A 27,777-nucleotide genomic window follows, 5' to 3' on the forward strand; every position below is an offset into this window, starting at 1 on the left:
CAATCAGGTGGTTGTGGCACTGATACTCACACTCAGGGCAGGGCCGATGGGGAGGTTATGGCTCTACCTGTCACACAAGAGAATGGCTGATCAGGGGGTTGAGGCGCCGCACCCTGTCACACACAGAGCCGCAGGGCAATCAGGGGGTTGGGGAGCTCCCCCCTGTCAGGCACAGAGCAGGGCTGATCAGGGGGTTGGGGCGCCTTCCCCTGTCAGGAATAGAGCAGGGCCAATAGGGAGGTTGTGGCCCCGCCCCCTGTCACACACAGAGCCACAGGGCGATCAGGGGGTTTGGGCGCTGCCCCCTGTCACGCTGATCCCGGTGCCGGGAGGCATATTACCCTTTTACTATATAGGGTAGAGGCCTGGTGCATGGGTGGGGCTGGCTGGTTTGCCCTGAAGGGTGTCCTGGGTCATGGTGGGGGTCCCCACTGGGGTGCCTGGCCAGTCTGGGTGAGGGACTGAGGGTTGTTTTCAGGCTGAGTGAAACTCCCAACTGCTCCTTTTTTTCTTTTTTTTTTTTATTCTGGCCCAGCTTTAGCTCTGGCTCCAGCTCTGAGGATTCTGCTGCTGAAAGCAGGTATCTGGTTTGTTTCGGTTTTATAATCGAAACACTGTATAACTCCAGCTCTGAGATCCTGGGCTCGCTGAAAGCAGGTTTCTGGGGTTTTGTTTAGCTTCTATATTTGTTACAATGTTTCTTCTACTGCAGGCTCAGAGGCCGGCAAAGCAGGCGAGGAAGTTGGCTTCCTCCGTCACTGAAGCAAGAAAGCCTCATGTTAGTTTCAAGCTGCCTGGCTGCTGGCCGCCATTTTGGCTGGCAGTTAATTTGCATATCTCGCTGATTAGCCAATGGGAAGGGTAGCGGTCGTACGCCAGTTACCATGTTTCTCTTTTATTAGATAGGACTAGAGGCTGAATGTGTGAAATTGGTACACATGGGTGTGTCCCTCAGGCCGGCCTGCGCCCTCTCACAATCCAGGACCCCTAAGATAGGGTCCCCTGGCTTGTGATCAGGACCTATCAGGGCTTTCCTTCCACTGGCTGCTGGCATCTGGCTCCGCCCCCGTCACTGCCACTGTTTGCCATCTGTGCTACATTGCCCCCTAACTCCTTTACCACCGGTCATCGCCTCTCTGTGGGCAACAGGTGTGGGGTGCAATCACTTGGCTGGCCTGGGCTTTCCTTTGCAGGGAGATCACTGGCTGGCCCTGCACACCTGCCACAGCGTCGCTGACGGGTCACCTGGGTCTTTCTCTGTTTGGTGATCCATTGCAGGGCCCCAGATTAATTGCCCCACAGTGGGAGTCCCCGCCCATCCAGCCAGGGCTCCGTGATCAATTGCAGAAGGTGGCCTGGGCCTCCCTCTGAGGGTCAATAACGAAGCCCCTCTCCCCCGATTGATCTGCTGGATTATTGGGGGGTGATGGCAGTGCCTCCTGACCAATCGCATTGCACCCGCCTTGGATGCCTGGTGCCAGTGCATGTTATAGCGTTGTCATCCGGATGGTTGTTCTGCTGTTCAATCGTTTGGTCTATTTGCATATTACGCTTTTATTATTATAGATGATCATATGACACTTCTTTTTTAGCCTGCTTGATGTGATAGATGACAATCATTTGTTTCCTAATGTTGAGCCAGCCTTGTGTACCTAGGGTAAGTCACACTTGGCCATGGTGTGTAATTCTTTTTATCCATAGTTGGGTTTGTTTTGCGTGCATTTTGATGATGACTTTTGCATCTATGTTAATGAGATAGATTGGTCTGTAGTTTTTTATAGTTATGAAATGTTACCTCCTCTTCTATTTTTTGGGCGAGATTATAGAACATTAGCATCATTTCTTCCTTAAATGTTTGGTGGAATTTATCAGAGAACTGCTCTGGGTGTATTGATACTTTCTATTGTGAAACATTTCTGTTAATGATTTCGTTTCCTTAATATTTACTAGGTATACTGGTTAATAATGTGGATTTTGTAATCAAAGAAAACACGATTATTTCAAGAGAAACATCAAAAGTGCTTTATTCAAAGTAATGTCCATCTCTAGCTTCACGTTTCCCCAACTTTCAAGTAATTGCTGGGTACCGTCCTAATAGAAGTTTTTTTGTTCTGAGGCAAACCATGCAGAGACCCAATTTTCCACTTCTTCATATGTTTTGAAGTGTTGCTCAGAAAGTACATGTTCCATCAATCGGAACAAATCCTAATCTGAAGGAGCAAGTCTGGTGAATACAGTGGGTGGGTTAATACTTCCCAGGGAAGATCTTTTAAAGAGTCTTTAACTGGTTTGAAGTGTGTGATGGTGCATCATCATGAAGCAAAATTACTTTACTGTGTCTTCTGGACCATTCTGGTCATTTTACAATCAAAGTGTGGTTCAAATTGATTATTTATTGTCGGTAGTGATCAGTATTAACAGTTTCACCTGGTTTTAGAAGCTCATAGTACACCACACCTTCCTGATCACACCAAACACAGAGCATTGTCTTCTTTCTGAAGCGATTTGGCATTGCAGTCGATGTTGGTGGTTGACCTGGATCAACACATGATTTTGAGTGTTTGGGATTCTCAAAATAAATCCACTTTTCATCGCCAGTCACAATTCGATGCAAAAAAGACTCTCATACCACTGAAGCAACATTTTACTGATGACTTTTTGGTTTTCCATTTGTCTTTCATTGAGTTGATGTGGCACCCATTTTCCTTCCTTTAAAATCTTTCCCAGGGCTTATAAATGATCAGAAATTGTTTGCTGAGCAACGTTTAATCTTCATGCAAGTTTTTGAGTTTGACACGCATCTTCATCCAATAATGCTTGTAATTGTTGGTTTCAAACTTTTTTGGTTGACCTGGATGTTCTTTGTCTTTCACATCGAAATCATTACTTTTAAAGAATTTAAACCAGCGTTCACAAGTATCTTGAGATGGAGCATAGGCACCATAAGCTTCCCGAAGTATATGATAGCTTTCAGATGCTCTTTTTTGGCATGATATTTGATATTTTTAACCATAAAGATATCTATGATGTTAACACCTTCAAAAATTTTGACACATGAAGTTTTGAAGCTTGTTGTCAATACAACAAAATAGTATACATATCAAATCACATATATATCAACATATGTAACTCCATCTATTGAAAAAAATTGCATTATTAATTGGTACACCTAATCTATACAAATAATAGAGGAATATGCAAATTGTCCAGGATGCCATCACAGTAACATTAACGACCAGCAGGCTGCATGGAGCGACAATGCCGGCCGGGGAGTTAGTGTGGGACGGCCAAACGACTGAACAGCAGGCTGCATGGGGTGACCAGGCCAGCAGGGAGGGCAGTAAGAGGCAATGAGGCCAGTGGGGGAAGGGCTATTAGGAGAGACCAGGCCGGCAGAAAGGGGCAGTTGGGAGCAACCAGGCCACTGGCGGGGGGGTAATTGGGGATGACCGAGGGGGGGCAGTAAGGGGCGACCAGGCCAGCGGTGGGGGCAGTTGGGGACGACCAGGCCAACAGTGGGGGGCAGTTAGGGGCTACAAAGCCAGCAGGGGGTGCAGTTGGGGGCGATCAGGCAGGCAGGTAGACAAGTGGTTAGGAGCCAGCATTCCTGGATTGTGAGAGAGATGTCTGACTGCCGGTTTATGTCTGATTCCCAGGATTGTTAACTAGCCAATATGCTGGTTAGAACAAGCTGCAAGGCCAGAGAGCTCATATGCCACTACTGTATGAAGCGGTGTCTAGGGCAGTGATGGCGAACCTTCTGACCTCGGCGTGTCAGCATTTTGATGAACCCTAACTTAACTCTGGTGCCGTGTCACATAGAGAAATTTTTTTATATTTGCAACCAAAGTAAAACAAAGATTTATATTTTTGATATTTATTTTATATATTTAAATGCCATTTAACAAAGAAAAATGAAAAAAAAAAGAGTTCGCGTGTCACCTCTGACATGCTTGTCATAGGTTCGCCATCACTGGTCTAGAGGCAGCTTGTGGCTACTAAGTTAATAACTATGGATACAGAGACTGATGTTACTTTGTGGAAAATACATATATTTACCAGTCTGGGTACCTGCCTGTATGGACTTTGCTGTGAAGACTGTTCTTGTCTGATGGCTATGTGACCACTGGCTTCTGCAATAAAGACTCCTCCTTACACACCCACAACCTCTCATGGCTTCTCCATTCTGCCCTGCTTCCAAGAATTGATCTGTCTCTGACACTTAGTAAAGGAGGAATTTGGACTAAATTCCCAACAGTTAGTACAGTGGACAGGGTTTGAGAAGAACCTGCCCTGGCATAGTCAGATGGGAGAATTCAGAAGAGTATATGGACTGAAAGCCACTCAGGGTACCAGAGTTCGTGCAGGAATCTGGCTCTTCCCACTTGATCATGATGCATTATTTTCTTGTATATACTGTTGTATTCATTTTACTAGTATTTTTTTTAGGATTTTTGCATTTGTAGTCATCATATATTGATCTGTAGTTTTCTTTTTGTGTGTTACTCTTTCCAGATTTTGATGTCAGGGTTATATTGGCCCCATAAACTGTGTTAGGAAGTATTGCCTTTTCTTCAATATTTTTTGAAGAGCTTGAGAAACATAGATTATTAAATCTTCTGTGAACATTTGGTAGAATTCACTTTTATTTGGGGGGAGGGTTTTTTTTTTTTTTTATGGTTGTTTCCATTTCCTCACTGCTGAGAAGTCTATTTAGATTTTCCAACTCTTCATGATTTGGTCTAGGAAGATTACATATTTTTAGGAACTTATTCATTTCTTCTAGGTAATTGAATATATAGTCTTTCATAATGTTATAACATGATCCTTTATAATTTGTAATATCTGTGGTGATTTCTCCTCTGCCATTTCGTTAGTGAATTTGTATATGTGTGTCTTTTCCCTTTTTTCGTTAGTGAATCTAGCCAGTGGTTTGTAAGTTTTATTAACCTTAAAAAAAAACCCACCTGTTTAATTAATTTTCATATAGTCTTTATAGTCTTTTTGTTCTCTATTTCATTCATTTTCATCCTTCTACAAACTTTGAGTTGTTTTTCTTCTTCCTTTTCTAGCACTTCAAGAGTTGCTGTTAGGTTGTTTACTTAGAATTTCTTTTATTTCTTGAGCTAGGTCTGTAATAATATAAATTTCCCTCTTAATACTGCTTTTGCCACATCCCAGAAGTTTTGGTGTGTTGTATTGTCATTCTCATTTGTTTCTATATATCTTTTAATCTCATTTTTTATTTCTTCTTTGATCCAGTAATTTTTTAGTAGTTTGTTGTTTAATCTCCACATATTTGTGGGATTCTTTACTTCCTGTTTGTAGTTAATTTCTAATTTCAAGGCATTGTGGTCAGGAAATATGCTTGGTATAATTTCAGTCTTCTAGTATTTTTTGATGTGTTTTATATGGATATTAGTAGAAACATGACCTCAATTTATTTTCATATTATTTCTTGTCAGAATATAGAAATATAATTGGTTTATAATTTGAGAGTTTACTTATTTATTTTGTAATATTATGTATTTTATTTTTTTGGTAAGATTATGAATTTTATCTCTAATTTCTTGTTACCTAGCCTAGAACATCTAGGACATTATTGTGTAGAAGTGGTAATAGCAGATATTTTTGAATTGGTGCTATTATTTTGGTAAAGCATTTTGTGTTTCAGCATTAAATTAAATGTGTTACTTATATGTTTAATAAATTCCCTTGTTATCGGAGGGTTGATTTTTGATTTTTTCAAATTTATTTCCTAAATGTATTCAGATATTTTGATGCCTTTTGTCTCTATACTAATAAAATGGGTATATTACACTTATTAGTCAGTGTAGTGAATATATTATGTTGATTTTTTCAGATGTTCAACTTACCTTTATTTCTAGGTCAACCCTCATTGATCATGGTGTATAATTCTTCTTAAATATTGCCTAATTTCATTTGCTTGTATCTTCTCAAGGATATTTGCCTTTGTGTTTAAGAGGGATAGTAGTCTGTGTTACTGTCTTTTCTAGTTTTGGTATTATAGTAAACAAGTTGGTAATATTTCTATATTTTCTAAATAGATTTTGTAGGATTAATGTAGTTTCTTCAAAAAATTTCTTGTAGGACCTGTCATGATGCCAAGTCTTGTTTTTTGATATGGTGTAAATTTTACTTTTTATTGTTTTTATGTACTTAATTTTAAAAGCTTTGTTGGGTTAATCTTTATTAAGACAAATACTGTCTTTTTTCTCCTAAGTTTTTTGTTTGGTTTTCTATTTTGTTATTTTATTGACTTTTTCTTCTGATTTATAGTATTTCTTTCCTTATAGTAATATTCTGTTTTGTATCTTCCCAGCTTTGTAATGTGGTAGCTTACTTTATCTTAGATCTTCTAACAATGTTTTAAAGTTATTAATATCCTAAATATAGTTTTAAACATAAATTTGAATGTATTATGTTTGATTCTCTTCAAATTTCCTTGTTTCTGTTGTGACATCTAAACTGACACATGAGACATTTATTATTCTGTTCTTTATATTCCAAAATTTGGGTATTTCTCACATGTTTTGATATTTGATATAGTTCCACATTTTGAACATGTTTTGTTTGATTTCAGTTTTAATAATGTTATTGAGACTTGTTTTTGCTCCTAGTTTATGGTCTGTTTTAGACAATATTTCCTGTGAACTGTGAAGAATATATATCTTGTTGATTTTTTTTAAAAAATATATTTTATTGATCTTTTACATAGAGGAAGGGAGAGGGATAGAGAGTTAGAAACATCGATGAGAGAGAAACATCGATCAGCTGCCTCCGGCACACTCCCCACCGGGGATGTGCCTGCAACCAAGGTACATGCCCCCGATCGGAATCGAACCTGGGACCCTTCAGTCTGCAGGCCGGCGCTCTATCCATTGAGCCAAACCAGTTAGGGCTATTTTGTTGATTTTGAGTGGAAGAGTGAGACATGTAGTTGGTTTATATTTTTGACAATTTTTTTATTTCATTGCCTATGTTTTTACTTGTTTTAATCAGTCATTTACAATGAGTTAGTTAAATCTTCAACTATTGTTGCATTGTATATTTCTGTCTTTTAAAAAAATATATACTTTTTTTTAGGGAGCGAGAAAGATGGAACCATCCAGGATGAGAGAGAATCACTGCTCAGCTGTCTCATAAACACCCCACACTGGAGATCAAGCCTGCAACTTAGGCATATTCCCTGACTGGGAATCAAAGCGTGACCTTTGGTTCATAGGTTGACACTCAACCACTGAGCCATGCCCACTGGGCTGTATATTTCTCTTTCACATCAGAAATGTTTTACTTTATATTTTAGTATCTCAGATGTGGTAAATGTTTATTTATAGTTTTCTAAGAAAATATTTTTAGCCCTGGCCAATTTGGCTCAGTGGATAGAGTGTTGGCCTGCAAAGTGAAGGGTCCCGGATTCAATACATGGTCAAGCGCACATGCCCAGGTTGCTGGCTTGATCCTGGGTAGGGAATGTATAGGAGGTAGCCAATTAATGATTCTCTGGTCATTGATTTCTCTCAATGAGCTGCACGTGTGGTTTCTCCTCCTCGGACAGGGACGTGCCACTCACCTGGCTGCTGCTCGACGGACAGGTGCAGGCTGTTGTAGCTCTGCTCCTCGGACAGTGCATGCTGCTCAGGGCTACCGCTCGGACGTGGGCCGTCTGCTTGTGTGGCTGCTGCTCCTCGGACAGGGGTGGGCTGCTGCTGGTCCTTGAATGAGGGCGGGCCGCTCGCAGAACTGCTGCTCCTCGGATTCGGCAGGCTGCTCATGCGGCTGCTGCTGCTTGAACGAGGGCAAGATGCTTGCGCAGCTGCTGCTCCTCGGACTAGTGCAGGGTGTGCGCAGCTGCTGCTCCTCGGATGGGTGCAGCCTGCGCAGGGCTGCCTCTCCTCAAACGTAGGAAGACTGCTTGTCCGGCTGCTGCTCCTCAGACAGGTCGGACTGCTCATGTGGTTGCTCCTCCTAGGACGGGGAAGGGCTGCTTACACAGCTGCTGCTCCTTGGACAGGGGCAGGCCACATGAGGCTGCTGCTCTTAGGCTCGAGGCAGGCTGCTCACAGGGCAGGCTGATGCTCCTTGGACAAGAGCGCACCGCTCATGTGTCTCCTGCTCACATGGTTGAAAAATAGTGTCTAAACCTCAAAACCTGAAGAAATACACCAAATAATAAAAATAGAATCAGCCGAGTTTCATAATTTTCCCTAAAAGTACTACTTTAATCATTTGGTAATGGAAACTTTAAAAATTAAATTTTGGGATTTGAGATAAATTGTATTACACATTTAACTGGTTTTGTGTGTGTGCGCACGCGTGTGTGTGTGTGTGTCTCTGTGTATGTATGTGTGTGTGGTTTTTTGTGTGTGCCTGCTTTTATTTAACATTTTTAATCCGTTTTATTGTTGGATTTGCATAATTATAGATTTAAACCTTTCTAATTACTTTATTTCTGTTTCTCTTTTTTTAAAAGGGGCTTCACAAAGGTCAGAGTTCACATTTGTCAGGACCTACTGATGAACAACCTTCATTTTCCACTGGACCTGTCCAGTATCTCCAAGCAGCTAGTGTTGGCATTCAGAAACAGATTGGACATGGAACTCTCTCTAGCAACTCAGTGACACAGGGAGCTGCTCTCAATCACCTCTCATCTCATATTGCTACCTCAGGTGGACAGCAAGGCACTACCTTTACCAAAGAGAGCCAACCTTCAGGAAATAGGTCTTTGGTGCCTGAAACAAGCAGGCATACTGGAGACATATCTAATGGCTGTGCTGTTGTCAAGGGACTTTCTAATCATGTTCAGCAGCTGACGGTAGAATCTGTTTGTGATCCTAACCATGGAAATTGTACATCACCAAATTTACTATCAAACAGTCCTCATATCTCTCCTTCATTGATTGGAAAAGCCAGTGACAGTGTGGGTACTGGAGCCTATGACAAAACCAGTAATATTTACCCAGCTATTCATACGAAGACTAATAATTCTATTACCTCTTCACCCTCTTCAGTCGTTTTCACCACAATACCTTTTTCAAAATCCACTGAGCAGACAACCTCACACAGCGTTGGCAGCATTAACAGTCCTCAAAATAGGTTACACACAATTAATAGAGAAGGACTAGAGAACATACAGAGCTCTAAAAAACCAGACTCACCTATAATTAACCTCAAATCTGATCCTCAGATTATTCCATCAATGTCTGTGTCTATTTATTCAAGTTCCACAGAAGTTCTGAAGGCATGCAGGTTAGTATGGGAAATTTAATCACAAAGTGAATATTGTTGATTACTACCCAAATCAGAAAATGGAAAAAATATTTTGATTTTATAATAAATAGGAATTATATATAAAATGTTGTAGTAATTTATCTAAAATATCATTTTCATAAGCAACTTTTTTATGCTTCAGTATCAGTGAGCATATCAACATTTTTTTGTTTTAATTTGATCCTGATTTAATAAAATCAGATATTTAAAATTTTTTATAATAGTATATTTACATTATGAAAAGTTAGAAAATATAAACAATAAAAATACTATATTCCAGCCTGTCAGACTACCACATATTTGCTGTGTATTTATATATACAGTTAGGTACTTCACAACATACTTCCTTTTTCAGTTTATAATTTCACGCTTTTCATGTCAAATAAATTTTTTAATATATTTTTATTGATTTCAGAGTGGAAGGAAGAGGGAGAGAAAGATAGAAACATCAGTGGTGAGAGAAAAGGAGAGGGAGAGGAAGAGAGATAGGAACATCAATGGTGATAAAGAATCATTGATTGGCTGCCTCCTGCATGCCTGCAACTCGGACATGTACATTTGACCGGAATCAAACCCAGGACCCTTCACTGAGCCACGCCAGCTAGGGCTCCATATCAAATTTTAACATGTAATACCATCCATATTTAAACATTTCCATTGTTCCAGAAGTAACTATTTCAAAGGCTTAATAGTTTTTAGTATTTGCTTTCCATTTAAAATATTAAGGATTTATAAGTATCTGATGTTTATACTAAAAATAAAGAAGTTCGAGTTAGGGATTAATTTTCCTACATATTTAGAATTTATAACTTAGCAGTATGATTCCTTTAGTTAAAGAGAAAAAAAGTTCATCCAGATAAGTATGTATAATACTAGAGGCCCAATGCACGAAAATCGTGCAAGGGGGTTGGCACTTGGAGCTGCGGTAGCTTACCTCGGCTCTCACAGCCCCGGCTTCGTCCAGAAGGTCATTCAGCTGATCGATCTAATTAGCGTATTACTCTTTTATTATTATAGATGAGAATTCATAGCAGCTATACAATTGACTTTAAAATTATTATAATTATGAATTTAATAAAGTAGAATCTTGTTGAATATTAGGGTGTTGCACAATCATTTTTGAGAATATTAGGGTGTTGCACAGCATTAATAGTTAAGATACACTGTAGATGTTAAGATACACTGTAGATGTTCTCTAAGAACAGAGAACAAGTGGACTTTCTAGATTTTAAAGTGATCACATAGGTATTCTGGAAATAGTTAAAATATATAGAAAAGGAGAAAAGTATTAGAAATTAATATAGATATAAAAATTTGTTTTTGTATAAGTTGCTCTTTTAATAGTAAGTGAAGAAAATCTAAGGGTAAATATGTTGAGAAATTTGGATTATTTATATCATGTGACTATAAATATATCTTGTTTAATTTCGATTAAAAGGTATAAAAAGTCAAATTGAGTATGCATTTAAAGTTACAATTATTCTGTCTTGTTATTTCACTGAAATGATTACAAATATCCTAAATGATTTTATTTTTATAAATGCCCTATACTTAAAACTTAGATTTACAATATCTATTTTCAAAATTAATAGCTGATGCAGTTTTTCTAATTATTATTTTACAGGAATTTAGGTAACAATGGCTTGTCGAATAGTCCCATTTTTTTTGATAAATGTCCACCTCCAAGACCACCAATGTCTCCATACCCTCCCTTGCCAAAGGACAAGTTGAATCCACCTACACCTAGTATTTATGTGAGTCTCATTAATTACTTAGAAATCAAGTGCTGAACTTGCCTGTCTTTTGAAGATATATATTAAACCAATGCAAATTAAATTGATTTTTAGAAGTTAGGTAAGGTTAAATTTTTTTCTCAGTAATTTGAAGATTTTGCAAAAATGTGTTTGTATCTCAGAGAATGGGTGACAAATTTTAGAGGATGGCTGCCAATTTGTATCTCTCAGTCTAAATATGGTAAATACCTCTTTTTGTAAATAAAGTTTTGCTGGTATACAAAGTGGTTTACATATATGCATTATCTCTGATTGTTTTTGCATGAGTTTGGCAGTATTAAGTTTTGCAAAAAAGAACATTTAGTTGATAAATACCAAAAATATTTATTTGTCCTCTCACAGAAAAGGTTGTTGACCACTGTTATATTTAGAAATAATTTTTAAACAATATTTAAAGTGTTTTCTCATCCATGCGTTGGGCATATGAGAGTAGTAAAAGATAATTTGTTTTTGTGTCATCTTTTTGTTAACATGTTTCTAAGACTACATTCCTTCACTTGATGGTTTGTATGGATCTTCAAATTCATTTGATTTTATGTGATTAAAACAAAGAATTTTTGATCTTTCAAAAAAGTGGTAGTGAATATAAAATTGATGAGAATATAAAATACATATCACTAAAAAGGTTACAGTAAGTATAAGTAGACATTTTTAAATTTGAAGCTGATTTCATTTTTTATTTTTCACAAATTGAAGCATTTAATATGAAAAGTTGCTATGAATTAAAATACTTTATGTTTTTCCCAGAATCTCGTTATCCATTCTTGCCATTCCTTCTAACACACAAGATAAAAAAAATTCTCAACTAAAAATTAAACATTAAGTACTGAGAATGATTTTGCAGATGAGAGGATTTTAGAGATTTGGATCTTTTAAAAAATCTTTTTTTTTTTTTAAATTGATATCACAGAGAGAGAGAGAGGGAGAGAAAGAGGAGAGAGAGAAAGAGAGAGAGAGAGGAGAGAGAAACGTTAATGATGAGAGTGGATCATGGATTGGCTGCCTCCTGCATGCCCTCTATTGGGGATCGAGCCCACAACCCGGGTACATACCCTGACCAGGAATCAAACCATAACCTCCCTGGTTCATAGGTCGATGCTCAATCACTGAGCCTACCAGCCAAGCAAATTTGGCTTTTTTCCCCCAGCTGTTATGTTAATATTTTACTAAATTAAAATTTACTGATATCTTAACATGATAGGAAGGTTCTGAGATTTGATGAAAATAAACCTTTCAAAGTAAGCTTTAAGAAAATTAAGTACAAAATGAAGATTTATCTTTTGTAGGTTACGTTGAATAATTTTGTATTTTGATAATAGGCTAGTAAATTTCACTTTTCCCACTCTTATAAAAGAATTATGGAATTATATTTGAAAAGCAAACAGTAAATATTTTTGAACTGCTAAAATGTTTTATATCTTGTAAATTTTGTGATACAATTGGTTGGTAACATCTCAAACTTACTAAATTTAAAATCTATTTCTCTAAAGGGGAAATTTATATGCAGATATGTCTTAATTACTTGGAAACACTAATGATAAATAATATGTAGCAATACAGCATTAATAGTTAAGATACACTGTAGATGTTAAAGTGCTTGGTTGATAAATGAAAATGAATTGTATAACATTTGGTCATTTTTCTTATATTTAACAAAACATTTTAATATTACAGTTGGAAAATAAGCGTGATGCTTTCTTTCCTCCATTACATCAATTTTGTACAAATCCCAAAAACCCTGTTACAGTTATACGTGGCCTTGCTGGAGCTCTTAAATTAGGTAAGGTTTTTTGTTTTTGTTTTTAAAGTTTGAATTTTCTTTTACTACTATTAATTTTTAAAAATGCTAAATGTTTGAGTTTTTATTTTAATGTTCTCCCTTTCTCAATGTTAATACATGCTGTCAATATTAATTATTGATAAATTTATGGTGGATTTTTAATTTGGTATCATTATGCAGCATTAGTGGTTTAGGTTAGATAACCAAGAACCTTTTGAATATAAAATGCAGATAAAATTAGATTCTCATAAATTCTCTACTCCCTTGTTACACTCATAACGGCTAGATCTGTTGCTTCAAGGGAGTTTTATGCAAATTTGGTACCACAGTGATTGAAACAGTCTTAATGGAAATGGCTGGAGCTCTGCACTCTTTTAAAAGTGTTTTTGAAATGTACCAAATACAAATTTATTTATTAATGCAATTTTTTGTTTATGAAGATCTTGGACTTTTCTCTACCAAAACATTGGTAGAAGCTAACAATGAACACATGGTAGAAGTGAGGACACAGTTGTTGCAACCAGCTGATGAAAACTGGGATCCCACTGGAACGAAGAAAATCTGGCATTGTGAAAGTAATAGATCTCATACCACAATTGCTAAGTATGCACAGTACCAAGCCTCCTCCTTCCAAGAATCATTGAGAGTAAGTGTTTATTTCCAGGATATTACTTTTATACACATTACTTTTATAACAATCTGTTTCATTCATATAATTTTACTTTAACACTGTTGTAATTTACAAATTATTAAAAACTTCAAAAATTTAAGCAAAGTTAATAGTTCATGAGATACACTTAGTTAATTGAAGAATAAAGTTACTGTCTTATACTAATTTCATTTTGAAGGGAATTCTCTATTTTTTTAAATCTTCACCGAAGATATTTTTTCATTGATTTTTAGAGAGAGGGAAATACAGAGAGAAATATCAATGTGAGAGAAACACATTGATTGGTTGCCTCCTGCACACTTCCTGACCAGGACCCAGGCCTGGGAGGAGCTGCAACCAAGGTAAGTGCCCTTGACTGGGATCGAACCCGGGATCCTTCAGTCCGCAGGCCAATATTATCCATTGAACCAAACTGGCTAGACTTTGAAATGTTTTTTTTTTTTTAATGTTAGTTTACTTAAATCACTTAAAAAATGATTTCAGAGAAGGAAGGAAGGATAGAGAAAAGAGAGAGCAGCATTAATGATGAGAGGGAATCATTGGTCAGCTTCCTCCTGCATACACCACACCGGGAATCCTGCCTGAAATTAAGACATGTTCCCTGACCCGAATCACACTGTGACCTCCTGGTTCATAGGTTAATACTGAACCACTGAGACACACAGCTGGGCCAAAAATGACTTTAATAGGAAGAAAATTAGGTGTATAGCTCTCATTTTCATCTGGTCAATGAAAAAATGTTTCTGTTTTGTTTTATCTGAAATATATTACCATAGAAAGCATTACTACTTTCCCTGTGTTAATCTTAGTTTCTAAAGAAAACTTGAGGAGAAGCAGAAATTTACTAAAATAGCTCAAAATTATTCAAGAATGAAAGGTGTTAGTTCTGAGAGTGTTTGGTAAAAATCATCTGGGAAACCATGTGATATAGGACATTTATTTGATGGGAGTTTTTTGACTAGTTTGTTAACAGTTATTTGTCCAGCTATTGTTTTATTTATTTATTTACTTACTTACTTACTAGAGAGGCCCGATGCATGAAATTCTTGCATGAGTTGGCCTTCTTCCCCTGGCTTCCCTCTGGCACCTGGGACCTCGGGCTCCCTCTCCGGGGTGATCATGGATTGATGACTGGTCCCCCAACCAATCACATCACATCCGCCTTAGCTAGCCTGGCATCATTGGGTGTCATAGCGTGGTCCTGGGTGGTCACCCAGAAAGGTTGTCTGGTCTAATTAGCATATTACGCTTTTATTATTATAGATTTATATTTTAATCCTCGCTTGAAGATATGGAGAGAGAGGGAGAGGGAGAGGGAGAGGGAGAGAGAGAAAGAGATCAATTTGTTGCCTCCCATACACCCTGACAAACCTGCAATCTAGTATGTGCTCTGAACAGGGTTCAAACCCACAACACTTTAATAATACAGATGACATTGAGCTACCTGGCTAGGTTCAGATGTTGTTTTCTCTTGATTTAGTCTTGGAAGGTTGTATATTTTTAAGAAATTATTCATTGCCTGGTTGTCCAATTGGTTGGCATATAATTAATTGTTCCTAGTAATCCTATCTAATAATAGACAAAGATTCAAATTGACCATACCTTTGCTACGCCCATCACTGGCTAATCAGAGCGATATGCAAATTAACCACCAACAAAGATGGTGGTTAATTTGCATATGTAGGTGCAAAGCAGAGGAGCAAAGACTGAAGGCGGCTCCAGCCGGAACAGCGAGGGCTTGAAGGTGGTTCAGGTCGGGGCAAAGGCCTGGGTCTCGGGTGCCGGAGGAAAACCGGTGCCAGCAGCCAGGAGAAGGGAAGGCCTATTGCACGAATCTTTTTGTGCAACAGGCCTCTAGTCTATGTATATAAAAGCCTAAGTGACCGAACGACCGGTTGACGGGTCACTGTGACATGCATTGCCCACCAGGGGACAAACGCTCAATGCAGGAGCTGCCCCTTGGTGGTCAGTGTGCTCCCACAGTAGGAGTGCCACTCAGCTGACTGATGGGTGCCAGATGCAGGGCTCACAGCTGGCGAGCCTTTCTCAATCAGGACTAACTGGGCGTGAGCCTGCAGCAGGTGCAGTGGGGCCGGGCCAATCGGGTTTCAGCCTGATCCCTGCAGGCCATGCTTAAAGACCCCCTCTCCCCTCCCCCCCCACCAGTGCATTAATCTGTGCACTGGGCCTCTAGTTTCTTATAATCCTTTGTTTCTGTGGTTGTAGCTGTCACTTTTTACATTTCTGATTTTATTATTAAGGTTCTCATTTTTCTTTTTCTTTTCTTTTTTAAAATTAAATATTTATTGTTCAGATTATTACAGTTGTTCCTCTTTTTTCTCCCCATAGCTCCCCCCCAACCCTCTGCCATTACCCGCCCCCCCCCCCCCACTGTTCTCATCCATAGGGGTACGATTTTTGTCCAGTGTCTTCCCACACCCCCCACACCGCTTTCCCCCCGAGAATTGTCAGTCCACTCCCTTTCTGTGCCCCTGATTCTATTATATTCACCAGTTCATTCTGTTCATCAGATTTTTATTCACTTGATTTTTAGATTCACTTACTGATAGATATGTATTTGTTGTTCATAATTTTTATCTTTACCTTTTTCTTCTTCTTTCTCTTCTTAAGGAATACCTTTCAGCATTTCATATAATACTGGTTTGGTGGTGATGAACTCCTTTAGCTTTTTCTTATCTGTGAAGCTCTTTATCTGACCTTCAATTCTGAATGATAGCTTTGCTGGATAAAGTAATCTTGGTTGTAGGTTCTTGCTATTCATCACTTTGAATATTTCTTGCCACTCTCTTCTGGCCTGCAAAGTTTCTGTTGAGAAATCAGCTGACTATTGATCGTATGAGTACTCTCTTGTAGGTAACTAACTTTTTCTCTTGCTGCTTTTAAGAGTCTCTCTTTGTCTTTTGCCCTTGGCATTTTAATTATGATGTGTGTTGGTGTGGTGCTCTTTGGATTCCTTTTGTTTGGGGTTCTCTGCGCTTCCTGAACTTGTAAGTCTATTTCTTGCACCAGATAGGGGAAGTTTTCTGTCATTATTTCTTCAAATAGGTTTTCAAATCTTGCTCTCTCTCTTCTTCTGGTACCCGCATAATTCGGATGTTGGTACGCTTGAAGTTGTCCCAGAGGCTCCTTACACTATCTTCGTATTTTTGGATTCTTTTTGATTTTCCGGTTGGGTGTTTTTTGCTTCTCCGTATTTCAAATCTTTGACTTGATTCTTGCGATCCTCTGGTCTGCTGTTGGATCTCTGTATAATATTCTTTATTTCTGTCCGTGTATGCTTAATTTCTGGTTGGTCCTTTTTCATATCCTCGAGGGTCTCACTAGATTTATTGAGGGTCTCACTAAATTTATCGGTAGTTTCTAGAAAATTCTTGAAAAACCTTATAACCGTGGTTATGAACTCTATATCCAGTAGTTTGCTTTCCTCCATTTCTGTCATTTGTGACCTTTTTCTTTGTCTCCACATTTTGACTGCTTCCCTGTGTTGATAGAGTGGCTTTCTGTGCTAGGTGTCCTATAGGGCCCAGTGGCTCAGCCTCCCCAATTACCTGAGGTGGACACTCTTGGTGCACCCCTTTGTGGGCTGTGTGCACAGTCTTGTTGTAGTTAAGCCTTGATTGTTGTTGGTAACAGTGGGAGGAATTGACCTCCAGGCCAATTGGCTGTGAGATTCAGCTGTGTCTACGGTGGGAGAACTTCTGAGCTGGAGACACCCTTATGGGGCAAGACTTGTTTCAGTGGGGCTTTGGTGCTCTCTGAGTCTGCCCCCTGAGTGTGTCCCTTATGGATCTGAGGAGTTGTAATCTGGATGGTCCCACTGTGACCACTGGGTACACTGGCTCTTGGGTCTCTAAGGAGGTGCTAATTTAGCCTCTGCCTGAAGCTTCCCAGCAGGAGCTGCAGAGAGATCTGCAGATTCCTCTTCTTTGTTTGGGATTTGGAGGTGTCCAGATGAGGCCTAGCTGTGAAGCAATGCAAGCTGCTGTGGGGCCTTTGGCCTTCTTTTGGATGTTCTGGGTTTCTCTGACCCAGCTGCAGTTTGTTAGTTAATTTTAGATTGCAAAGGGCCTGACCATTCATATGCAAAAGGCTCAGCACACAGCTTGGGTGGGGCAGGGTCTCAGGGGATCAACAGGGCGGAGCAAACAGCTATGGCTGCTCCTCAGCCCTGCCCTAAGAGGCCCCGAGTCTCAGTGTCCTGAGGTAATTGCTCAAGCACCTCTGAGAGAAAGCCGCCCTTGAGTTCTGCCCAATGCCAAACAGTCCAGTTTCTATCCATGTGAGTCTGGATCCCCAGAGATTCGCCCGGAACTGGAGTTCAGAGCATTCGGGAACTTGTGCCTCCCTCCTGATTGAAAAAGACAACTGCGTCCTCAGTTGCCAGCCCTTTCGGCGTGTGCCTCCGCACCTCCCCTGAGTTTCAGTGTGCTTTTCTCTTTCCTTCTAGTTGTAGAATTTCCACTCAGCCAGCCTTCCTGTGGTTCTGGATGATGTCTGTTTTGTCTTTTAGTTGCATTTTTGAAGTGGTTGTGTGAGGCAGCAATTTCAGGTGTTTACATATGCCGCCATGTTGGTTTCTCCTCATTTTTCTTTATGAGTCAGTTTTACTTATTTTTCAAAGAACTAGTTCTCGGTATTTTTTATCTTTTTTTTTTTTTTAGACTATTTACTTTATTTTTACTTTGAACTGTATTAATTTTTTCCTTCTACTGACTTTAGGTTTTATCTTTTTGTGCCTTTATGAGTTCCATTATATCCAAGGTTAGTTTATTTGAGATTTTTCTTGTTTCTTGAAGCAGACCTGTGAATCTTCCTTAGAACTGCTTTTTTTGTCACCCATAGATTTTGGGTAATTGTGTTTTCGTTATTTTTTTTAAGGTATCTTTTGATTTCTTTTTGAGTTCATTGTCATCCCATTCACTGTTCAGTAGCATGTTATTTAGCCTTCATTAATGTCTGTTTTTTGAAAATATTTTAATAGAATTGATTTCTGTTTTTATACCTTTAAGATCAGAGAAATGCTTGAAATTATTTCAGTCTTCTTAAATTTACTGAAGGCTTTTTATGGCCTATCAGGTGTTTCATGGGCATCTTAAAACAATGTATATTCTGCTGCTTTGGTATGAATGTTTAAAAATATCAATGAAATCCATCTGGACAGATGTGTCATTTAAGGCTTTTTTTTTTTTTTTTTACTTGATTTTCTGTTTGCATGATTTAGCCATTGATGCATGTGGAGTGTTAAAATTTGCTACCATGACTTTATTACCATCAATCTCTCTTGTTTTTTCCATCAATATTTGCTCTGTATATTAAGATGCTCCTGCCTTGGGTTTGAAAATGTTCACAAAAACACAGTGTTGTTAGATTATTACTATGAATTGTTCCTTTTAGTCTCTTATTATAGCCTTTTTTAAAAGTGTATTTTATTCAATACTAGAGGTCTGGTGCACGAAATTTTTGCATGGGGGCCGGGGTAGGGGTCCCTCAACCCGACCTGCACCCTCTCCAATCCAGAAACCCTCGGTGGATGTCCTACAGTCGGACACCCCTCTCGCAATCTGAGATCACTGGCTCTTAACCGCTCACCTGCCTACCAGCCTGATCCCCTTAACTGCTCTGCCCTGCCGGCCTGATCCTCCTAACTGCTCTCCCCTGCCAGCTTGATCCCCCTAACTGCTCTCCTCTGCCTGCCTGATCACCCCTAACCACCTCTGCCTTGGCTCCGCCATCATGGCTTTGTCCAAAAGGATGTCTGGAAGATGTTTGGTTTAATTAGCATATTACCCTTTTATTAATATAGATAAGTATTGCTGCCCCAGCTTTGTTTTGTTTTGTTTTGTTTTAATTAGCATGAACTGTCTTGATTCATTTTTTATTTTCAATATGTGTATACATTTTTCAATCTGAGATGTGTTTAATTTAGGCCACATATGTTTAGGTCATGTTTTCTTATCTTTTCAGTCTTTGATTTAAGCATTTACTTAATTTAAAGTGATTATTGGTAGGTTATAATTATTGTCATGAATTGTCTTATTTTTGATAATTCTTTTCTTTTTTTCCTTACTAATGAAGTCTATTTAACATTTCTTGTAATACTGGTTTGGTGGCGAAAAACTCTCCGGTTTTTCTTTTCTTGAAGCTCTTTTTCTCTTTTTTTATCCCAAATATCACCTCTTGGTAGGAAAATTTTAGTTCTTTAATTTCATCACTTTGCATATTTCATGTCAGTCCCTTCTGGTCTGCAAGTTTCTTTTGAGATAGTAAGCTGATAGTCTTATGGAAGCTTCCTTGTACCGTCTTCTTGTTGTTGCTTTTAAGATTCCCTCTTTGGCCCTAGCCAGTTTGGCTCAGGGGATAGAGAGTTGGCCTAGGCAGGGGTGGGCAAACTTTTTGACTTGAGGGCCACAATGGGTTCTTAAACTGGACCTGAGGGCCGGAACAAAAGCATGGATGGAGTGTTTGTGTGAACTAATATAAATTCAAAGTAAACATCATTACATAAAAGGGTACGGTCTTTTTTTTTTTTTTTTTTTAGTTTTATTCATTTCAAACGGGCCGGATCCGGCCTGCAGGCCATAGTTTGCCCACGGCTGAGGCACTGAAGGGTCCCGAGTTTGATTCTGGGCAAAGGCACATTACTGGGTTTTGGGCTTGATCCCCAGTAGGGGGCATGCAAGGAGGCAGTCAGTCGATGATTCTCTCTCATCATTGATGTTTCTATCTCTCTCCCCCTCTCCCTTTGTCTATGAAATAAAAACAAATAAAAACATTCTCTCTTTGTGTTTGTTAAACTTTGCCATTTTTATTATGATTGTCTCTTGGTGTGGTCCTTGTTGGTTTGCTCATATTTGGAATTCTGTACACTTCCTGGACTTGTATATCTACCTCCTTTGCTGGTTTGGGGAAGTTTTCAGTCATTCTTTTCAAATAGGTTTTCTTTCTCTTATCCTCTCACTTCTTTTTCTTTGTCTTTTTTGTATAAAGTTTCACTGAATTCATCAATCCTTTTTTGTGGTTGTTATCCATATCTCAAAGGCTCCTGTGGATGTCATTGGGAGTAGAGCTAGCACAGTCCTGAATACATGGACCCTTTCCTAAGGACTCCAGCCCTTTCATGCAGACTCTATGAAGGCAGGGAGAGGCCAAAGAAAACTCAAGGAATTAGGATCAGGGCTATTTCTAGTGGCAAGTAACACCCCCCACTCTCCCAGAACTGTTTATGGGATATCCCCTTGGAGTCTGGGGCCTGGGGCTGGGGTCAGTGTCCAAGAGGAACAGTCCTCTAGATCTGGCTAGTCACCTTGTCTCCTTGGCTGGCTTGCCCCACTGGAGTCAAGACAAGAGCAGAATTTGAGTTATCAGTTAGGCAATGATAGTGGCAGGAGTGGTTTGTGGGAGAGGGCAGGTACTCTAGTGGGAGGAAATCACATTTGCTCCTTTGGAATGGGCAAGACAGCCAGAAGTAGAGGAATGAAGTACATTCCCTAGAGGCAGTCAAAGGACTGCATTGTAAGGAGGTAATGGTGTATCCATGGTGAACCACATCCTCCTAGGCTGGGTGTTTGAAGGTGCTGAGGAGGCAAAAGTTAAGTAGTGATGAACTGGTGGGAACAGGGCAAGGTCCAAGGCACGCCCCATAGTAGATCAAGAAGTTGATCTCATGCTGCTGCTGCTGCTGCCAAAGTGCATGGCAGAACATGTGAGTTTGTCAGTAAGTCTGTGCACAGCCCCTTTCTGAGGAATGCTTGGGTTTCCAGCAGCCCTTGTTCCACCTGAACAAAATCCCTGCTGATTTCTCACCTGCCACCCCTAGCCTCACTGATAAGGAGTCATTGTGGCATAAGGAGTCACTGTGATTCCCCACTCAGTGGTTACCTCCACAGCCAAGATATCTCTCCCAATTATTTTTTCTAATCCTCACCCGAGAACATGTCTTTATTGATTTGAGAGAGAGGAAGACAGAGAGAGAAATATCTGTCGGTTACCTCCAAGAAGCACCCCAACAAGGAAACAAACCCACAATCTTGTTGGATATAGGATGATTCTCCAAACAACTGAGCCACCCAGCCAGGACTCCCTTCCCATTCCTAATTACCACATAAGTATGGGACTAGCCATTCTTAGTCTTCGACCCTTCAACAGACTCAGCTTGCCTCCTCTCTATATTCTTAATTATAGGAGTTCTGTCAAGGTAAATTGCAAGGTTAGCTGTTCTATAATTTAGTTGTAAGCTTGATGTGGGCATGGGAAGAGGTGGGCCAGTACTCACTTAGTCTGACATTTTGACTACAGGTGTTCCTTATCTGTCCTCTTCATTCTAGCTATTGTCATGGTTATGAAGTGGTATATTATTATAATTTTTATCTGTTTATTAGTGAGTAGTTTTAAGCCTCATTTAATGGATTTATTGTTTTTATTCACATAATGTATTTAGTGAAAGTGTATTGAATATTTTGGTTCATTGTGAAATTGAGCTGTTGTCTTTGTTATTGAGTGTAACATTTGCTTTTTTCAAAATAAAATGTCTTTTTAAACATTTTAGGGATGCAGCAAAATTGGGAGGTACTGATAGTTTCTATGTACCTCTGTTCCCACATATGCATAGCCTCCTGCATTTTCCCAAAACAGTGGTGCACATTGGGAATATGTGCAACATTGACTTTTGCATCTATATTAATGAGATAGATTTGTCTGTGGTTTTATACTTATGAAATGTTACCTCCTCTTTTTTCTGGGAGAGATTATAGAGCATTGGCATAATTTCTTCCTTAAATATTTGGTGGAAGTCAAATATTTGGTGTAGTGCTTTCTGTTATGAAAAGTTATTGATTCTGTTTTCTTAAAATTATAAGCTCATTTTAATTAGTTCCTTCTCTCGGTGTTGTTTTTGGTAGATTGTGTCTTTCAAGGAATTAGTTGCATTCAGGTTATCAAATTTGTGGATATAGAGTTGTTTGTAATATTCCTCCATTAGCTTTTTTTTTTTTTAATCCTCACCTGAAGATATGTTTACTGATATTTAGATAGAGAGGAAAGGAGAGGTAGAAAGAAAGTGAGAGAGAAACATTGATCACTTGCCTCCTGAATGTACCCCAATAGGGGATCCAATGCTAACCAGAAATCAAATCCACAACCTTTTAATGTATAGGATGATGCTCCTATGAACTGAGTCACCTGATGGGGAATTCCTGTTTTAACTTTTAATGATCATGTGATTTATAGTGATGTCCCATCTTCTGTCTCTATAATTAGCAATTGTGTCTTGTGTTTGTTTATTGATTTTTTTCTTCTTCATAGATTTTCAGTTTTTACTGTCATTGGATTTTGTTTTAATTCTTAATATTTCTCTTCTTCTGCTTACATTGATTAAATTGATTCCTCCCAGCCCCCTAGTTTCCTAGAGCAGAAACTTAGATGATTGATTTTAGAGGCTAATTTTGTTATTGTTGTTTCATGTATTTATTGCTCTAAATTCCTGCCAAGCACTGCCTTGGTGCATTCTCACAAATTTTAAGTAATTTGTGTTTTTATTTTATTTTGTTCAAAGTAATATTTCATTTTTTGGTAATTTCCTCTCAGTCCATGTGTTGTTTTGAAAAGTGTTCTTTAATTTGTGCATATTTATGATTTTTCAGCTGTATTTATGTTAATGATTTCTAGTTTAATCCATTATGAGAATGGATTTGTGTTATTTCTATTTTATATTTTTTAATTTATCTTTATTGTTGAAAGTATTAACAGCTGTCTCCTTCTTTTCCTTCTCCACTGCACTCCCACCCCATCCCCAGGCCTTCACCACACTACTGTCTATATCCATCGGTTATGCATATATGAATATAAGTTCTTTGGTTAATCTCTTTCTGTCCATCCATCCCCTCTGAAATACCTCAGTCTGTTATATGTTTCAGTGTCTCTGGTTTTGTTTTATTTGTCAGTTTACCTTGTTCATTAGATTCCACATATAAGTGAGATTATGTGATACTCACCCTTCTCTGTTTGGCTTATTTCACTTAGCGTAATATTCTCTAGGTCCACCAATGCTGTAACAAAGGGAAAGAGATTCTTCTTTTTTATAGCTGTATAGTATTCTATTGTATAAATGTACCACAACTTTTTATCCCTTTGGGCACTTGAGCTGTTTCTAACTTAGTTATTGTAAATTGCATTGCTATGAACATAGGGGTGTATATATTCTTTCAGATTGACCAGACTCGAACCCGGGACCTTTCAGTCAGAAGGCCGACGCTCTATCTAAGTGATGGCAAACCTATGACACGTGAACTCATTTTTTTGGTTGAATTTTCTTTGTTAAATGGCATTTAAATATATAAAATAAATATCAAAAATATAAATCTTTGTTTTACTATGGTTGCAAATATCAAAAATTTCTATAGGTGACACAGCACCAGAGTTAAGTTAGGGTTTTTCAAAATGCTGACACGCCGAGCTCAAAAGGTTCGCCATCACTGCTCTATCCACTGAGCCAAACCGTCTAGGGCTTGGTTTGCTTTTATATTTTCTTCTTGTTTGATTGCTGTGGCTACAGGACTGCTAGTACTATATTGAATACAAGTGGTGAAAGCGGGAATCCCTGTCTTGTTCTTGTTCTTTATTATGTTGAGGTGTGCTCTCTCTACTTCCACTTTACTGTGAGTTTTTATTAAAAAAAATGACAAAATCTTCCATTTTGGAATATTGTGTTTTGTTGGATTTTGTCTAATGCTTTTTCTGTGTCCATTGATATGATCATGTGATTTTTGTCTTTCAGTTTGTTTATGTGATGTGTCACTTTTATTGATTTGCGAATATTGTACCAACCTTTCATCCCTGTAATAAATCCCACTTCCTCATGGTATATGATCTTTTTAATATATTACTTGATCCAATTTGGTAATATTTTGTTGAGGATTTTAGCATTTGTGTTTATTAGTAATATTGGCCTGTTATTCTCTTTCTTTGTAAGAGAGGAGAGAGAGAGAATCATTAATATCAGAAGGAAACATTCATCGGCTGCCTCTTGCATGCATCTGTCGGGATCCAGCCTACAACGTGGGCATGTGCCCTGACCTCAGATTGAACCTTGGGTGCCCAACCTATGAAGCCATACCTGGCCAGGACTCATTCACATATTTAAAAAAATTTAAGGATGTTTCTTGGCCCAAAATGTGCTGTCTCTAATTCAGTGTTCCATGTGAGCTGTACAAGAATGTGTGTTCTGCTGTTGATGTAGTAGGCTATAGTTGATCATTATATTCAGAAAATTGGTGGCACTCTTAAGTTCCATTCTATCCTTAACTGACTTTGTACTAGTTACTACTATATGTATTTCTAATACCTATTTAAATCTTCAACTCTAATTGTAGTATCAGTTTCTGTCTTAAGTATTTTAATTCTTTATTGTTAGGTCATAGACGTTAATTTTGCCTTTCAAAGAATGTATACTTCCATCATGGTCTGCTTTCTTTCTGATATTTTCTTGTAGACCAGCGGTTCTCAGCCTGTGGGTCGCGACCCCTTTGGGGGTTGTATGACCCTTTCACAGCGGTCGCCTAAGACCATCGGAAAACACATATATAATTACATATTGTTTTTGTGATTAATCACTATGCTTTTAATTATGTTCAATTTGTAACAATGAAATTGGGGGTCACCACAACATGAGGAGCTGTATTAAAGGGTTGCGGCATTGGAAGGTTGAGAACCACTGTTCTAGAGTGTAATCCAGAATTAATATTAATATTAACTACTCTCACTCACTTTACTTTGATTACTGTTAGCTTTCTTTATTCGTTTATATACAGATACATATATATTAGTTGGTTTCTTACGACCCACATGTATTTGGGTTTTAGTATTTTATTCACTCTGACAATCTCTGTCTTTAAATAGGTGCATTAACATTGACGTTCATAGTGATTATTGATTTGGTTAGGTTAGTATCTACCATTTTGTTACCTGTTTGTATTTATTTATTTATACTTTGTTCTAACTTTTTATTCCACTGTTTCTGTGTCTATAAATTTTAATTACGCATAATATACTAATCTATTTTTTCCTTACTATATGTTATACTTTAAAAAAATATGTATTTGTTCTAGGGTTTGCATTACACATTTACAACTAACCCAACTTCACTCTCAGATATACCAGTAGAGATTCAAGCCTAGTGTAGGTATTTTATAAAAACATAGTATTCTTAATTTTTCCTCCTACTCTTTGAATCACTGCTATATAGAAGCATATCTATAAAAGTCTAAGCGACCAAATGACCGTTCACTATGACGCGCACTGACCACCAGGGGGCAGACACTCAATGCATGAGCTGCCCCCTAGTCATCAGTGCGCTCCCACAACCAACCTCCCATGGCTGACCAGCTTCTCGCCGCCCCTCTCCTGAGTCAGCCGGCCCTGATCTGCCCTGATCAGGACTGGGTGAGTTGGCCCCAATTGGCCCTCTCACCAGCCAGGCCTATGGACCCCACCCGTGCACGAATTTGTGCACCGGGCCTCTAGAATACACTTAAGAATGCATAATGAACAACTTGTTGCTATTATTTTTAACTAACTAATCTTTTAGGTCAATTAAAAATAAGAAAAGTCTTAGACCACCATCTTACATCATACACAAAACTGAGCTCACAATGGATTAAAATGTTGACTATAAGACCTGAAAGCAGAGAAACTTCTGGAATACAACATAGGGTTAAACCCAATGCAGCTATTTTTAGTAATACTTTTTTTTTTATTTGGCAGCAAACATTAAGACAACAAAAGCTAAAATGAACAAGTGGGATTACAACACACTGAAAATATTCTTTTTTAAAATTATTTTTATTGTTGAAAGTATTACAATACTTTGTGGGGTTTTCCCATTGACACCCTCTACCCTGCACACGCCCCTCCCAGGCCTTCATTACACCATAATCTCTGTCCATGGACTATGCATATTTTCATATAAGTTCCCTAAATCTCTCCCCACCCACCATTCCCACCTTTTATCAGTTAGTTCCAGGCTTCTAGGTCTCTGGATCTCTTTTGTTCGTCAGTTTATTTTCTTCATTAGATTCCACATATGTGTGAATCACATGATACTTATCTTTCTCTGACTGGATTATTTCTCTTAGCATAATACTCTCAAGGTCTATTCATGCTGTTGCTAATGGTAAAAGTTCCCTCCCTTCCTTCCTTCCTTCCTTCCTTCCTTCCTTCCTTCCTTCCTTCCTTCCTTCCTTTTCTTTCTTCCCCCCTTCCTCCCTTCCTCCCCTCCCCTCCCCTCCCCTCCCCTTTTCTTTCTTTAACAACCATGTAAGATTGGGCCTAAGCTGGCAGTCAGACATCCTTGTGGGATCATCGGATTGTGAGTGGTTCCAGATTGCGAAAGAGTGTAGGCCAGGCTGAGTGGACACCCTCTCCCAACCCCCCATGCATGAATTTCATGCACCGAGCCTCTACTGATGGGGCACTTGGCTGTTTCCAAATCTTAGCTATCTATAATAATAAAAGCGTAATATGCCAATTGTTATGCCCAGAGCTCGGGGTCCCCAATAATCCACCACCAGGGAGCCTCCTCCGATGCAAAAGCAACGAGTCTTTATTGATCAATTCTAGAATTGGCTCCCAGCCTCTATCCGGCGCAGCGGTGAGGCGAGAGAGCGTGTCCCAGGAGAACAAAGGTTATGTAGGGCTAGCTATTTGGGGTGGGCTTTATGGGTGGCGTGAGTTACAGAGATTGGTCAGGGTTTTACAGCATAAGGGTCAGGAAGTGACCATCACATTCTGAAGGTTGGAGCCGTCCTCCGCTGTAGCCTTATTAGGACCGTAGCTACATTTGTGGAGCTTCATTGGTCCACTCAGGTGGGTGGTTCGGAGAGTTAGGACAATACCAGCATTCTTGTGGTCATCTCGGGGCGGGGGCGGGGGGGGGGGGGCGGCTTGGGCTGAGGGCCCAGCATTGCAAGACAAGATAGAGGAGAGGGAGAAGAGTATGTCCCTGCTTCGTCCTTGAAGAGGGAGGAGGGTGCATTTCTGCTTAGTTCTGCTTAGTTCTTTCAAGTTCCGTTCTGTCCCTTCATTCCCCCCTTGTCTTGGAACTCACGGCTCAATCATGAGACGGACTGCATTTCTACCTCTCCCTCTGTCGCTAGAGGCCGGTATTGAGCTTGTAAGACCATTAATTGAACTACCCCTATGCGTTCTTTGACAAATTGAACTAGCTTGTT

The 27,777-nt window shown here is 39.0% G+C and overlaps 1 protein-coding gene across 6 annotated transcripts in view; it reads left to right on the top strand.

Moving 5' to 3' along the window:
- The window catches only part of LOC132225560 (histone demethylase UTY-like), a 300,626-nt gene that overhangs the window by 200,863 nt on the left and 71,986 nt on the right, over nt 1-27,777 (top strand). For all 6 annotated transcript variants that reach the window (XR_009450969.1, XM_059680653.1, XM_059680656.1 and 3 more), the window contains 4 exons: nt 8,495-9,270; nt 10,916-11,045; nt 12,759-12,864; nt 13,305-13,510. Coding sequence is in view for 5 of the 6 variants with exons in the window: in XM_059680653.1 (XP_059536636.1) it covers nt 8,495-9,270; nt 10,916-11,045; nt 12,759-12,864; nt 13,305-13,510 (1,218 nt within the window). In the remaining variant the exon portion in view is untranslated. The remainder of the gene's footprint in view (nt 1-8,494; nt 9,271-10,915; nt 11,046-12,758; nt 12,865-13,304; nt 13,511-27,777) is intronic.

The sequence above is a fragment of the Myotis daubentonii genome, chromosome Y, assembly GCF_963259705.1.
Source record: "Myotis daubentonii chromosome Y, mMyoDau2.1, whole genome shotgun sequence".
In the NCBI taxonomy this organism is placed as follows: Eukaryota; Metazoa; Chordata; class Mammalia; order Chiroptera; family Vespertilionidae; genus Myotis; species Myotis daubentonii.